Genomic DNA, 13,848 nt, shown 5'->3' with positions numbered 1-13,848 from the left:
GGCAAACAAAACCTTTCATTTTGGGGTGCCAGCAAAAGATTTGTTGGCTCCGGCAAAACAGCACTAACCAAAAAATGTGTACGCAACAAAGCCGGGCTCAGCTTCAACGGTATAAAAATTGTGACGTGTATTTATACGATTGGTGAGAATGTTTTTTTCATTGTGCATGAAGTACACTTGACCGGTCCACCTAACTTGCATTTGGTATGCAAGTTAGCTTGGCCACAAGCACAATAACTCGACCGGTCCACTTAACTAGCACTTGGGGTGCAGATTAACTCGTCCACATGGACAATAACTCGACCAGTCGAGTAAACCTGCATTCGGTCGAGTTAACCTGCATTCGATCGAGCTAAATGCGAGTTTACTCGACCGGACAAGTAAACGTGCCTTTTTGACGAGTCGTGAATGTTTAACCGGTTAAAATATGGACCGGTCCATGATTTTCTCTCTGCCTACCCCCTTTGATTTGGATTTGTGCGGCATGGAAAAGAGGCGACGTTGTGTACAGTATACGGCGGCCGACAAGAACAAGGCGCTTAAGACCTGGGCGAAAAACAGTGGATGTAGTACCTCACAGGCAGTGGAGTAAAGAAATCGACACTTTTCGGCTAGCGAAAAGCTTTATCAGACGCGAAACTTTTTTTTAAAAAGAGCCGACTTTGGATCCTAGGAGATATAGGAAGAGCGGTGCTGTACCCGACCGTCATAAAAAATCGTACGAAGATCGAATTTTACAGATTTACCGGGACGGTGTCGACGGCGGTAGCAAAATTTCAGTGGCTAAATTGCAGAACAAATACCAGAATTGGCTATACAAAACGACCACACGAAGCAAAATTGGTTTATCTTCATTAAGCATTATCGACCAATCATACTGCAGTCGCAATTGGCGACAGAAAGCGGTAGCCACTCTGGGGGAGACGCCAAGGACCATGGTGAGACAGCTGCCCAGCTTGCGGTGGAAGAGTCAGGGGGAGTCACAGTGATGCGGTAGGTTCTGGCGTTCCTAATGCAGCTGAGCCGCATTCTGCTCTCGTAAGACAGATAGAACCGTCGACGTGCGTGAGGGTGCGGTGATATGTGTGGAACAAGAGGTGGTCGGGCTGGGTGCGTAGTGTGAGCAGATTGGCGGGGAGCCAGAAGGAGCAGTAGCCCAACTAGGTGCCCAACCGGGCGTCGAAAATAGTTAAGATGTGGCTGGAGTGGATGAAGGCTACTTGGTGGAGGAGAATCAAGAAACCGATAATCGCGTTCCGCTGACGATGAAGTCGCTTAATTTTATTTTTAAGGCTTCCTACATACGGACCAAGACAATTTCTGAAAAGCTTTAGGAGTTGGTATTTCGAGAGAACCCCATGAATTACTGCAGACCGCCTAAAGAAGGTGCCAGCCAGCTCACTATTGCTCCCTGACAAAATTTCTTGCAAGATCCTACCGAGAGATACTATTAGGCGCTGCTCTTAAAAAGCTACCTCCCTACAAGGAAAACAAAAAAATCTAGCAGAAAAGGCCATCGCACTGAAAATTGAGGGCGTAGGAACATTGTCGACGTCGACCCTCAGCGTTATGAAGAAGTGGCATGCTGCCATGTCGGCCATTCAAGATATCAAGAAGGCGTTCATGTTGATTGAAGACACCGACTTTTCAATAGTCGTCTCTTCTCACGTAATGATACCGAGGGCTATTGGTGTCGAGGAGCGCTTAAAAAATCTTCCCTTGTCGTCACTAAAGGTAAGGTACTCACCGATCATCTTGACATTGTTAAACCATGAAACTAACTTTTGATCGCAATTTGATTTTACTTTTTAGATGGAATACATTGTATTCTTCTGGAGAAGAGCTTTGACATCGGGCAGGCATTGTGGCTTCCAGGACGGAAAGCATTGGAGCTGTTTTTAATGGGGCTATTGGGATTGGAGCTAGGGATCTAGCCAGATTCTTTTCGGTCTATCGAACGAATTGGTCCTGATCTCACTTAATTGCAACGGCGTGCACTGGTGCGGCATCATGGTCCAGCTTACCACTGCAACAGTGTTGGTCTATGATCTGACGGCATCATCATTTCAACGTGATGTTAAAAAAGTTGCCACTAGCGTTATTCTGCTGCGCCCACCCCGACCCAGGATTCACGATTTCCAGTACGTTTGTTGCGGATTTGGACGTTTAATTAGACAGCTATAAATGTGGGCTGTTTGTTTTAACAGCTTTCGAGACTTTCTGCGGAGTATCGGCACCAGGAGGACTAGGAAAAAAACTGACGCAATATGTGAGATATGGGTATTTTTGCATGTGTTTCTAAGCAATTTACTACGCAGTATTTAGCAATCTGGACCTTTAAAACAATAACGTGCTTTGTGTAGCAAAATTAAGAACAACAACAAATTTTACAAGTAGTATGTGACTTGAAGAGGGTTAAGGGTCTAATAGATCTTTTGAGCAAATTCTTAGCAGCATTGAACATCACGTCGTAGTAGCACAAGCTAGTAGAGCTGCGTGACAAGTGCAAAAGCATCATAAACATCTCAAAAATGTACCCAGGGTACCCATAGGCAACAGTGCGCACCTCCGCGTCGATGCACCTCCTCCAGAAAATGGCTACAAACTAAGTGCAACAGGTCGCGACATCGGAACTTTGTTAGGTTTACTAAATAACGCATAAATAAAGCGTTAGAATGAGTAAGGGCTTCTGGCTGTTGCAGCAATTAAAAAAAATCAAAGCGCGCACCTCCAAGACTGAGGGCCTATGAAACATGTCGAGTAGATTCCCATCTAGATAATACAGCGCGCGACAGTATCAGGACAATGATACAAGAGAGACAGGAGCGAGCCCTTACCTTCCAATACGCCGCTGTTGGTTGTGCGCCAAGTGTTTTTTGTGTGCTACTGTATTAAATGTCAATACCGTATTTCTTATGTGATTGGCGACAGTCATATTCTTGAGGTGGTCCAGCCTATCCGCCAGCATAAAAGATACATGCATAGAAAAACAATGTAACGTGTGCAAAAATATATTTGTCGCCAAGCACATAAAGCGCGACGACACGAAATTTAAAATTAAATCATTTTGATTGGCTGCTGAATTTGTCGCTAATGACCGAGCGTCGCCAATCACATAAGGAATACGGTAGGCTAACGGACTATAGTTTGAACACTCGTTGTGCCATTGCAGAAAGGGGGAGAAAACATTTTGCTGGCGCCCCATTCTGTTTTTCGCTGGCGTCCTTTTTTGGATTTTGCTGTGACCCCAACTTAATTTTGTTGACGCCCTTTACACAATAAAACGGCAGTGGTACAATACGCTCTTTGTGTTGTGGGAGAGGCCATTAATGAGCTCAGGGTGTGGGTTATTTATAGTGCATAATGAGGCACAGGCACGTTTGAAAATAGCATTGGTACCCGCTCTCAGCGATGTTGTATACCGTACAGATGTCAAGCTCCACGCCACAACTACCCTAACTGGTGCTCGCTACAGCGCATCCGCCATTTTGTTACTCGTCGCGGACCTGTCCACACTCTTGAAGTCGAGATTCTGCAACTGCAAGGTCCACCGGTAAAGCTATATCGTCAGGTCCTTGGAGGTCAAAAGCCATTTTAGGGCCGCGTGATCCGTCACCAGCCGAAACTTGCGTCCATACAAGTACAGCCTAAGCAGATTGACCCATATCACCGCCGCGCAATCTAGCTCCGTAATGTTGTATGTAGCCACCACTGCCGATTTAACCTTGGAAGCGTACGCCACGAGCTGATCGCCCTCTTCCTGATTTTGATTTAGCGTGGTCATCAGTCCTTCCTGTGAACCCCCGGTTACTAGCGTGAGCGGACGAGTGAAGTCCGGGTAAGGCAACACCGGTCGCTTCGTTAGCGCCGCCTTCAAATCCACGAGCGCCTTCTGCTGGTCTGTATCCCAGTGCCACCAAAGCCCTCCCTGAGCAGCTTTGTCAGTAGGGCCGCTCTGCTCATGAACCTCGGCACAAACCACCGGTAATTTCCGGCCATCGCCACGCTGTCCACCAGACCGTCAATCCGTCGCACACCGTCCGCGCTTAGCTTGTGCTCTTTCGCAATAAGGCACTTGATCACCTTTAGAGTCTGAGACAGGCTTTCAAGCACTATCGCCAGCTCCACTGCACGCATTGCATCGCCAAGCTGCCACGATGCCCCGCCACTCATGGTTCGCCAGGCCAATTGCCTCTTCCGGTACGGGACCATCCCCCAGTGCTCAAGAATAGAGACGGTTAAGAGGTAGTCACATCTGCACACAGGCTTCGGCAAGCCTAGGTTTCCCCCGATCGGTCATTCACAAGACGATGTGGATCTCCGTCACTGCAAGGGCCAACACGTTTCGCTCAGAAACCCCACACTCTAAGGCCAAATGACGTGCATTAGGCGGTGTCCCTCGTCCACGGTCCCGACACCCTATCGGATGCACTCTGCCTCGTATCTGTCCGCGCTGCTGTCGCCTACTACTGAATATTAAATCTCATCCAGCGTACCTTGTATGTCTGTTCGCGCAGTACCCGCGTCACTTCGGCACAGCCTCGTTATATTAGTTTTGGCTCGCTACCACCACTTAACAAGCAGCAACTGAAGATCGAGGCTGTCAGACTGCAGCTCGCTGTCCTCCAAGCTACCCCCCTGTCGCTTAGTTACCTCTAGGCATGGCTTCTTCTGCTCTCCGTGGACCTCTCTCCCTTCGGACTCATCTCTTTCGTCGCCTCATACCAGCCGCACGTTAGTGTCCTTTGTCTCGCCCCTCTTTCTTACACTCGCTCTCGCTGCCACCGCCCCCTACACGGTATCTTCTCGTCCGTTGAACCGGCGACTACAGTCTGCTGACTCGCCCTTGTCACCGACCCCACAACTCGCCACCGTTTTTACCCGTAGGCCTTCTTATTTACCGCCCCCTAACCTTGCAGCGTGTCTGTCCGTCCGTCTGTCAATAAGTCCGTCCGGTTCCTTTCTTGCTGCTTTTTCCTGCCTTTTCGCATGACTACAGTCGGCCTGTCTAATACAGTTTCCTCCCATCTTTCCGACCGCGCCTACCTTTCTGACTCGACTTAACTATGCCAAAATTACAAATATATCCAAAAGCGTGACGCAATTAACTCGCGCCCTGATTGGGCAATACCTGCCGACCTGCGACACTGACTGGATCTGTCGCACGATCAGACCGCCTCTCTCCCTCGCGATTGGACGTAAGGTAAACATTTCTGCCCCGAACGAAACACATTGATTGGATGCAAACAGCCAGCAGATACTTGATTATTGCATTCAGCAGCGCAAAACCTGTCGTATGTAATGCAAATCGGGCACAGTAACCACTTAATTTTCTAAGAGCTCTGCACACTTCTCATATAGAGATATGTAATATTATTTATGTAGACTTCACAGACCAGTATTTTGTAAGAGCTCTGGGATGTAATTTTCCACACACTTTTCAAAGTAAAGACGATATTGATAATATTAGTATTATTAAAATAAGCTTCACAGGCCGCAATTGTAAGAGCTCGGCGATGCTATTTTCCACAGACTTTCTAAAGTGGAGACGATAGTATTTTTTAATATTAGAGTAGGCTTCACGACCAGCGCTTTTTGTAGGGACCTTGCGAATATATATATATTTTACTTCACCTGGCACTCAACACTGCCACCGTGCAATGAAGGCGCGCGGCTGCACGGTCATTGCGCTATCTGCTCCCGTGCACCCCACCCGACGAATGCATGCGCGCACAATAATAGTCTTTTAGTCAATTTATATTGCATGTAAAGTATGTTTTTGTTTGGAAATCTGATATTAATATATTAAAGATAAGCCCAATATTAATAATATAAAACATTTTACTATTTAGCTTAATAATAAATATCAGCCTTTTATTACCGTGCTATTGGCTAATATTTGGACGAAAGTAATTTGTTAAAACAATATATTTTGCTAACATACGCACAGCTTGCAAAATGGTGGGCCCTACGTGCAAGCAATGTGAGGCGAAGATTGACCCGCTTCTGCTGAACCCGCAACGGTCTACGACGGATGCCCGGCCGCGCTGCGTCTGCTGCGGGAAGCTGCAGTACGGCTACGCGTTCCGTACAATCAGCGGGCGGGACATCGTGCGGCGCTGTATTGCCTGCGAGAACGGCCCAAAAGCGGCTGAGTTTTGGGAGGACCCCCCCCCCCACCTGATTCGGCCGAAGTGCGCCGCCAGGAAAGCCTGGCGAACGTCAAGAAGGCAATGGGTCCTGACTGGTACCCCAAGAAGAAAAAGAGGCACAGCCGCCCTCGCAAGCTGACCGCCCGAAACGTCAGGTACATTGATTAAAAGAAGCAGCAGAAGAGCAAGTAATTGGTAAGTATACCCTTTTAGCCCCTTACCCCGCATAGGTTTGTATACTGGCTGACGGTGCAAGGCTTGGGGTCGCACATACTGTAAGCTGACTGTGGCGCTACCAAGCGTGTTGACGCGCCTATAGAGCGTAGCGCGCTTCAAAATATAATAAGACATGGAATCAACTGTGCACCGCTGCAAGTTGGTGGTTCCTATCCGCATACGCGTCACCGTAGATGGCACGTACACTCGCTCACGTGGGCACACGCAAAACCATGCTATCTGTACCACCAACCCTAACAGTTTATATTTCACTAATGTGCGCTCACGAATGTAAGCTTCAGTATTGAGTGAGCACTATGCGCGATGAATATGCTGCTGTCTACATGGACACAAGCACGTCTATGGTAGTGTTGACCATACAGGTGTCGTCGCAAGTCGATGTGCCTGTACGCAGTACTGTATTTTAGTTTCCTGTGTATAATGGTCGAGACGAGAGTCCGGTTGAGTCGCGAATGATTATAAGATGTACCCGCCGCGCGCATATTTCGCGCTGACTACTACCAACATACGCGCGGTCAGCTTGCCTGTATCACCGCGGTTATGACCTACGTCCAGTTAGTGGCGCGCTTGGGTGATCCATCAGAAGCGTAGGCGCAGAAAGCTAGCACCACGATGCAAAAGTACCGATAAAGAAACAGTGACCCCATGCATAGGTTAAGTATCTTGAGCGCGTGGCAAATACACTCATTAACGACCTCGCGCTATATGCACGGACACATCAAATAGCACGCCGAGCGGATAAGTAGGCAGCGAAAGTACTCCATCGAATGTACACGAACTATTATTCAAATCAAGTCTAAGCATCACTACGATCTGATACTCTGCCTACAGCCATATATCTTCGTATGTATGTCGTATATATCAGACCCAGTATAATGTCACTCGGAAAGGATTTACGCCACTTTGTCAGTCAGTAGCTATGCCAATAAGTCAGATAGTACGTCAGCTATGCAAGTAAGATAAATTCATGCGGAAGACAGTGGAAATACCCTTCCGTAACATCACAAACAGCTCAGCAGAATAATTTCAAAGCATAATATTGATGTTTGTGGCGACCATCGGCATATACTACCTATCCTAAAAGATACTTCGCGCGCGGAGCTGATTAACATTGCTCTATTCGACCGTCGCAATCGGTGATATGTGTCGACTGACTCACGGCGATGACGTGCAGATGGGTAAAATACGTTTAAGTAGGCGTACTTACTCTATCTACACTGGGATTCCTCACCGATCAACGTATATTTCGTAGCATCATTGATACTGACCCGTCTTCCGTACAGCATATATTAGCTTTGCAACCACGCGCGCCTCCGATTCGTGTCATTTTGAGAGCAGCGCTCAAACGAGATTATAGACAAAAACTTCCCGGGTAAGACGGTTCTCTTCTTGCAGATCACGTTAAACCCAGGCCATATCTATCATAACATGTGAGCACTAAAGATACTGTGTGCGGTGTTGTTTTGGAGCGTAATATAAGTAGATCACAGTATACATGTACTATATGTTGCTTCGCTTTGAGTAGAAATTCTAAGCCCACCGCAGCGCAGCGGAGGTGGTCGGCCCTCTCCACACCAACCAACCATGCCCTAGCGTCCGCGGAGCGGGCGCCCAGAGCGCTAGTTTCCCGCTCCCTAACCTTGTAACCTGTCCGTCCGTCTGTCAATAAGTCCGTCCGGTTCCTTTCTTGCTGTATTTTCCTGCCTTTTCGCATGGCTACACTTGGCCTGTCTAATACAGTTTCCTCCCATCCTACCGACCGCGCCTACCTTTCTGACTCGACCTAACTATTCCAAAATTACAAATATATCCAAAAGCGTTACACAATTAACTCGCGCCCTGATTGGTCAATACCTGCCGACCTGCGACACTGACTGAATCTGTCGCACGATCAGACCGCCTCTCGCCCTCGCGATTGGACGTAAGGTAAACATTTCTGCCGAGCACGAAACGCATCGATTGGTTGTAAACAGCCAGCAGATACTTGATTATTGCATTCAGCTACGCAAAACCTGTCGTATGTACTGCAAATCGGGCACACTAACCACTTTATTTTCTAAGAGCTCTGCACACTTCTCAAATAGAGATATTTATCATTATTAATGTAGACTTCACAGACCAGTATTTGGTAAGAGCTCTAAGATGTTATCTTCCACACACTTTTCGAAGTAAAGACGATATTAATAGTATTAATATTATTAATATAAGCTTCACAGGCCGCATTTGTAAGAGCTCGGCGATGCTTTTTTCCACAGACTTTCTAAAGTAGAGACGATAGTATTTTTAATATTAAAGTAGGCTTCACGACCAGCGCTTTTTGTAGGGACTTTGCGAATATATATTCACCTGGCACTCACCACTGCCACCGTGCAATGAAGGCGCGCGGCTGCACGGTCATTGCGCTATCTGCTCCCGTGCACCCCACCCGACGAATGCATGCGCGCACGATAATAGTCTTTTAGTCACTTTTATTGCATGTAAAGTATGTATTTGTTTGGAAATCTGATATTAATATATTAAAGATAAGCCAAATATTAATAATATAAAACATATTACTATTTTGCTTACTAATAAATACTAGCCTTTTACTACCGTGCTATTGGCTAATATTTGGACGAAAGTAATTGGTTAAACAATATATTTTGCTAACATACTCACAGTTTGCAAAATGGTGGGCCCTACGTGCAAGCAATGCGAGGCGAAGATTGACCCGCTTCTGCAGAACCGGCAGCGGTCTACGACGGATGCCCGGGCGCGCTGCGTCTGCTGCGGGAAGCTACAGTACGGCTACGCACTCCGTACAATCAGCGGGCGGGACATCGTGCAGCGCTGTATTGCCTGCGAGAACGGCCCAAAAGCGGTTGAGTTTTGGGAGGAAAAGCCACCACCACCTATTTCGGCCGAAGTGCGCCGCCAGGAAAGCCTGGCGAACGTCAAGAAGGCGATGGGTCCTGACTGGTACCCCAAGAAGAAAAAGAGGCACAGCCGCCCTCGCAAGCTGACCGCTTGAAACGCCAAGTACATCGAGCGAAAGAAGCAGCAGAAGAGCAAGTAATTGGTCAATATACCCTTTCAGGTCTCCATTTTCTACCTATCTTTCTATTTCGTATATTGGCTGACGGTGCGAGGCTTGGAGCGGCACAAACGGTAAGCTGACTATGGCGCTGCCAATAGTGTTGACGCACCTATAGAGCGGAACGCGTTTCATATGCATGGTATCTACTGTGTACCCTTGCAATCTGACCGTTTCTATCTGCATACACGTACACTCGCTCACTTGGGCTAAGGCAAGACCACGCTATCTGTATTGTCAACGTTCACTGCGTATATTTCACTAATGTGCGCTCACAAATTGAAACTACAGTATTGAGTGAGCACTACACGCGACGAATACGTTGCTGTCTACGTAGACACGAGCACGTGTGCGGGTAATGCAGACCAATAAAGAGGATGTGGCAAGTCAATGTGCCTGTACGCAGTACCGTATTTTAGTGCCCTGTTCAAATTGGTCGAGATCAGAGCTGGGATGGTTAAAAGGTGTACCCGCCGCGCGTGTATATATCTGCTAGCAGACGCGCGGTCAGCTAGCCTTTATCTTTGCGGTATGACCACTGCCGAGTTAGTGACGCGCCTGGTCATATAGACTGATACATCTGAAGCGTAAGCACAGTAAGTCAGCACGACGCACAAGTTTCCCGAGAAAGCGACAGTGACCCTATACATGTGTTTTAGCTCTCACGGGCGCGTGTTATACACACTCATTAGCGACCTCGCGCTATATGCACGGACACATCAAATAGCAAACCGAGTTGATAAGTAGGCAGCACAAATACTTCATATATTGTACATGAGCTACTTTTTAAATTTAGTCTAAACATCACTACAATATGATACTCTGTCTACAGCCATGTGGCTTTGTGTGTTTGGCATACATATAGGAGCCAGTAAATGCCACTCGATACGGATCTACGCCACTCTGTCGGTCAGTATCTATGCAAATAAGTTTGTAAGTGCGTCAGCTATGCAAGTAAGATCAATGCATGCGAAAGATAGTGGAAAGACCCTTCAGTAATATAATAAACAGCTCAGTGGAACAGTTTCAAGGCATACTATCGGTGTTTGTGGCGACCATCGGCAAAACCTATCTGTCCTAAAAGATACTTCGCGCGAGAAGCTGACCAAACCTTGCTCTAATAGATCGTCGCAATCAAAGATATGGTGTCGACTGCATCACGGCGATGACGTGACTGATGGCATTAGGTTTGAGTAGGTGTATTTACTCCAGCTACACTGAGAATTTCTCACGGATGTTATGGTAGAGTCTACACGATATACATTGATACTGACACGTCTTCCGAACAGGCATATGTAAACTTGGTAATCACGCCGGCGCCTCCTTTGTGGTGTCATTTGGGGAGCTATGCTCTCAAATGAGATTATAGACAAGATCTTCCCGGGTAACACGGTGCTCATCTGGCAGATCACGTTAAATCCTGGTCATGTCTACCATAACATGTGAACTAAGGTTATTTTATGCGGAGTTGTTTTGGAACGAAACATAGGTATGCACAGTATGCATTTATTACATGTAGCTTTCGCTGAGTAGAAACTCTAAGCCCACCGCAGTGCAGCGGAGGTGGTCAACCCTCTCTACACCAACCAACCATGCCCTAGCGTCCGCGGAGCGGGCGCCCAGAGCGCTAGTCTTACCCCTCTAGTGGAGTGTGTTGTCCGTCCGTCTGTCAGTCCGTCCGAGGGTAGGGTTCTAAAATGTAACGCAAATGCGGGCGTTCTACTGGCTGCCGAGCGCAGCGAAGGCGGCCCCCATTGGCTAAAACAGATATTATGTGCTGTACTTACTGTATGTGGACTACACATCGTACTTAACTGCACCGTTTAAATTTCATTTTGCTCTCATTTTCACGTGCGGCTCGCCACCTCACGCAAAGGGCGCTGCCTGTGTACGCGTTAATAAGCATTATTAGGAGGCGCCGACGTGCACACACGTACTATATCGTCGTAGGAGCTGGAGAAAAAAATTATAGGCCCAGGTGACTTATATTTCGGCCTCAATCGAAACTTTAGTACTTATTGAATTTAGAATGATGTTTTAGGCTTCGTAGTACTGCTGTACTAATTTAACTTACCATAATTTTTTTCTTAGTACTATTATCAAGGCATTTCATATTTTGGCTTGCAGTCATTTGTAGTAGTAGTACACATAAAAATTATATCAGCGTTTAATAATAAATAACAATTGTATTACTATTATTAATAATGTACAAACTTTAAAATATGACTATTGTGGCTTACACCCCTGCACCTCCGTAATAAACTATTGTCTTCCTTTGTATTTGCGCGCGTAGTGTGCGACCTTCAGATATTATGTGAACTTTCCAACAATATACGTTGTGTACATCAAACAATATACGTTGTGTACATCAAACAATATACGTTGTGTACATCAAACAAAATGGGAACACCGTTTGTGATTAAGCTGGCGCGGATGCACATGTCTAAGCAAGGACACGAAACACGAAGGAATACCGACCTACACTATGTACACGATGGGATAGAAGAGCAACACGAAGCACGGAAGGCCATGGACGATGATAGAGGACTTAGCCGATGCAAACCACGAGGTTTTATAAGTAGCGTGAAAGATGAAAGAGCACGCAGCCATGAAAAGAACAGATGGAGAGAACATGACAGGAACGTACGGGCCACGGAAGGGAACTAAATACATAGACACCCCAGCATGCTGAAAAGCACGGGCTACAGAAGAGCACGGACGTTTGAAGCCACGGTAGAACACGTATCGGTGAGAGTGCACAGAAACAATACTCCAACAACACCACGGGTAAACATGGAGCACAGTCAACCGACCAAACCTGAGCCCGCAGGAGGCCAGATACGGGAAATCAGAAATCATCAATTTTTGGAGCACGATGCCTAGGTAGAACATGAGCTCACCGATCCACGGAGCGCGACACTACGGTAGCTAACGATAAGACAGACGACAGCCCAGCCCCGACACCAGAGATAACACGACAGCATGGACGGTGGGTTATCGACTAAACCATCGGAGAACACGCTGCACGCGAAATCACCGAGTCACGGAGCACCATACCAGTGTAGAACCTGAGCTTACCGAGCCACGGAGGACAGCAGTACATGATAACACGATTGCACGGACTGCGGACCACCCACCAAATGCACAGGGGTGGGCTTGGTATGACCACGATTACACACCGTGGAGCACGATGGCATCGTAGAGCACGATAACACGGACAACGCAGATGCACTACACGTGCACAATACCATAGAAAACATAACCACACCGCGATTGCACGATAACGTGATACCGCGGTCGATGACACTTCATCAGGAGATCACGATGCACGGGCGACGGAACCACACGACTGCATGGAGGCACCAAAGCACGGAATAGCGCCCTTTGGTTAGAGTACCGGCGATGGGAGGCCAACGGCCACGAATGCCTATGTATCACGAAAGCGGTACAGCCCGCGTAAACGTTTGAGAACAGAGAAAAGTTAGCATTTACGAAAAGGCCGTACCAACGCGCATGAACCCACAAGAGAGAGGACAGAACCGCTGAGCAGCGTGGGCCATGGGTGGGCAGGAACCTCGAAGCCGGGAAGAGCACGAAAGAGCATGGGCCATTGAAGAAAACAACATCCAACCTGTAGTACGGGGTAACGGAAACGTTCCAAACCACGATATTATACGGGGCCGAATGAGACTACGGAAAGGCAAGTGGTTAAATACACGATGCCATGATCTACGGGGTGAGCCACGCTCTCAAAACACGCGACACCAAGAAGCACTTAAATTTTGGGCCATCACATCTCCAACAAACCATTTCACTCCGCCGCGTAGCGGCGGCGAACGGCTAGTCTTACCCCTCTAGTGGAGTCTGGTGTCTGTCCGTCCGTCAGTCCGTCCGTAACGGGCTAGGGTTAATAATCCTCACGCTAATACGCGCGTTCTACTGGCTGCCGAGCGCAGCGAAGGCGGCCTCGATTCGCTAAAATTGCAATATGTGGTGTACACACTGTATGTGGTCAACACATCGTACTTAAAATGCACCGCTCAAATTTCTTTTTGCCTTCATTTTCAGCTGCGGTATGCAAGGCCACGCGAAGGGCGCTGCCTGTGTACGCGTTAGTTAGCTGAATTAAAAGGCGCCGATGAGCACACACGTTCTCTATCGTCGTAGGTGCTGTTGATAAAATTTGTAGGCTTCGGTGACTCATACTTCGGCCTCAATCAAAACATTAGTACTTATTGGTTTAAATATGATTGATTTGCTTCGTAGTAGGTTTGTAATAATTTAACTTACAGTACTGTTTTGCGTAGTACTATTCTTAAGACATTTCAAATTGTTGCTTGCAGTTTTTTGTTGTAGTAGTCTACATAATTATTATGTTAACGTTTA

General features: G+C 47.2%; 1 protein-coding gene across 1 annotated transcript; it reads left to right on the top strand.

Moving 5' to 3' along the window:
* Positions 1-287: 287 nt before the first annotated feature.
* On the top strand, positions 288-1,902 carry PITG_11245 (uncharacterized protein; the record flags this gene model as incomplete). The annotated part of the gene is made up of 5 exons (XM_002901958.1): positions 288-326; positions 884-993; positions 1,052-1,110; positions 1,505-1,734; positions 1,813-1,902. The coding sequence occupies 5 exons, from the start codon at positions 288-290 to the stop codon at positions 1,900-1,902; spliced, it is 528 nt and encodes a 175-aa protein (XP_002902004.1).
* Positions 1,903-13,848: the final 11,946 nt, after the last annotated feature.

The sequence above is a fragment of the Phytophthora infestans genome, genomic scaffold, assembly GCF_000142945.1.
Source record: "Phytophthora infestans T30-4 supercont1.19 genomic scaffold, whole genome shotgun sequence".
NCBI lineage: Eukaryota > Oomycota > Peronosporomycetes > Peronosporales > Peronosporaceae > Phytophthora > Phytophthora infestans.
Note: the sequence above shows the minus strand (reverse complement) of the source record. Positions and strands in the feature narration are given on the sequence as shown.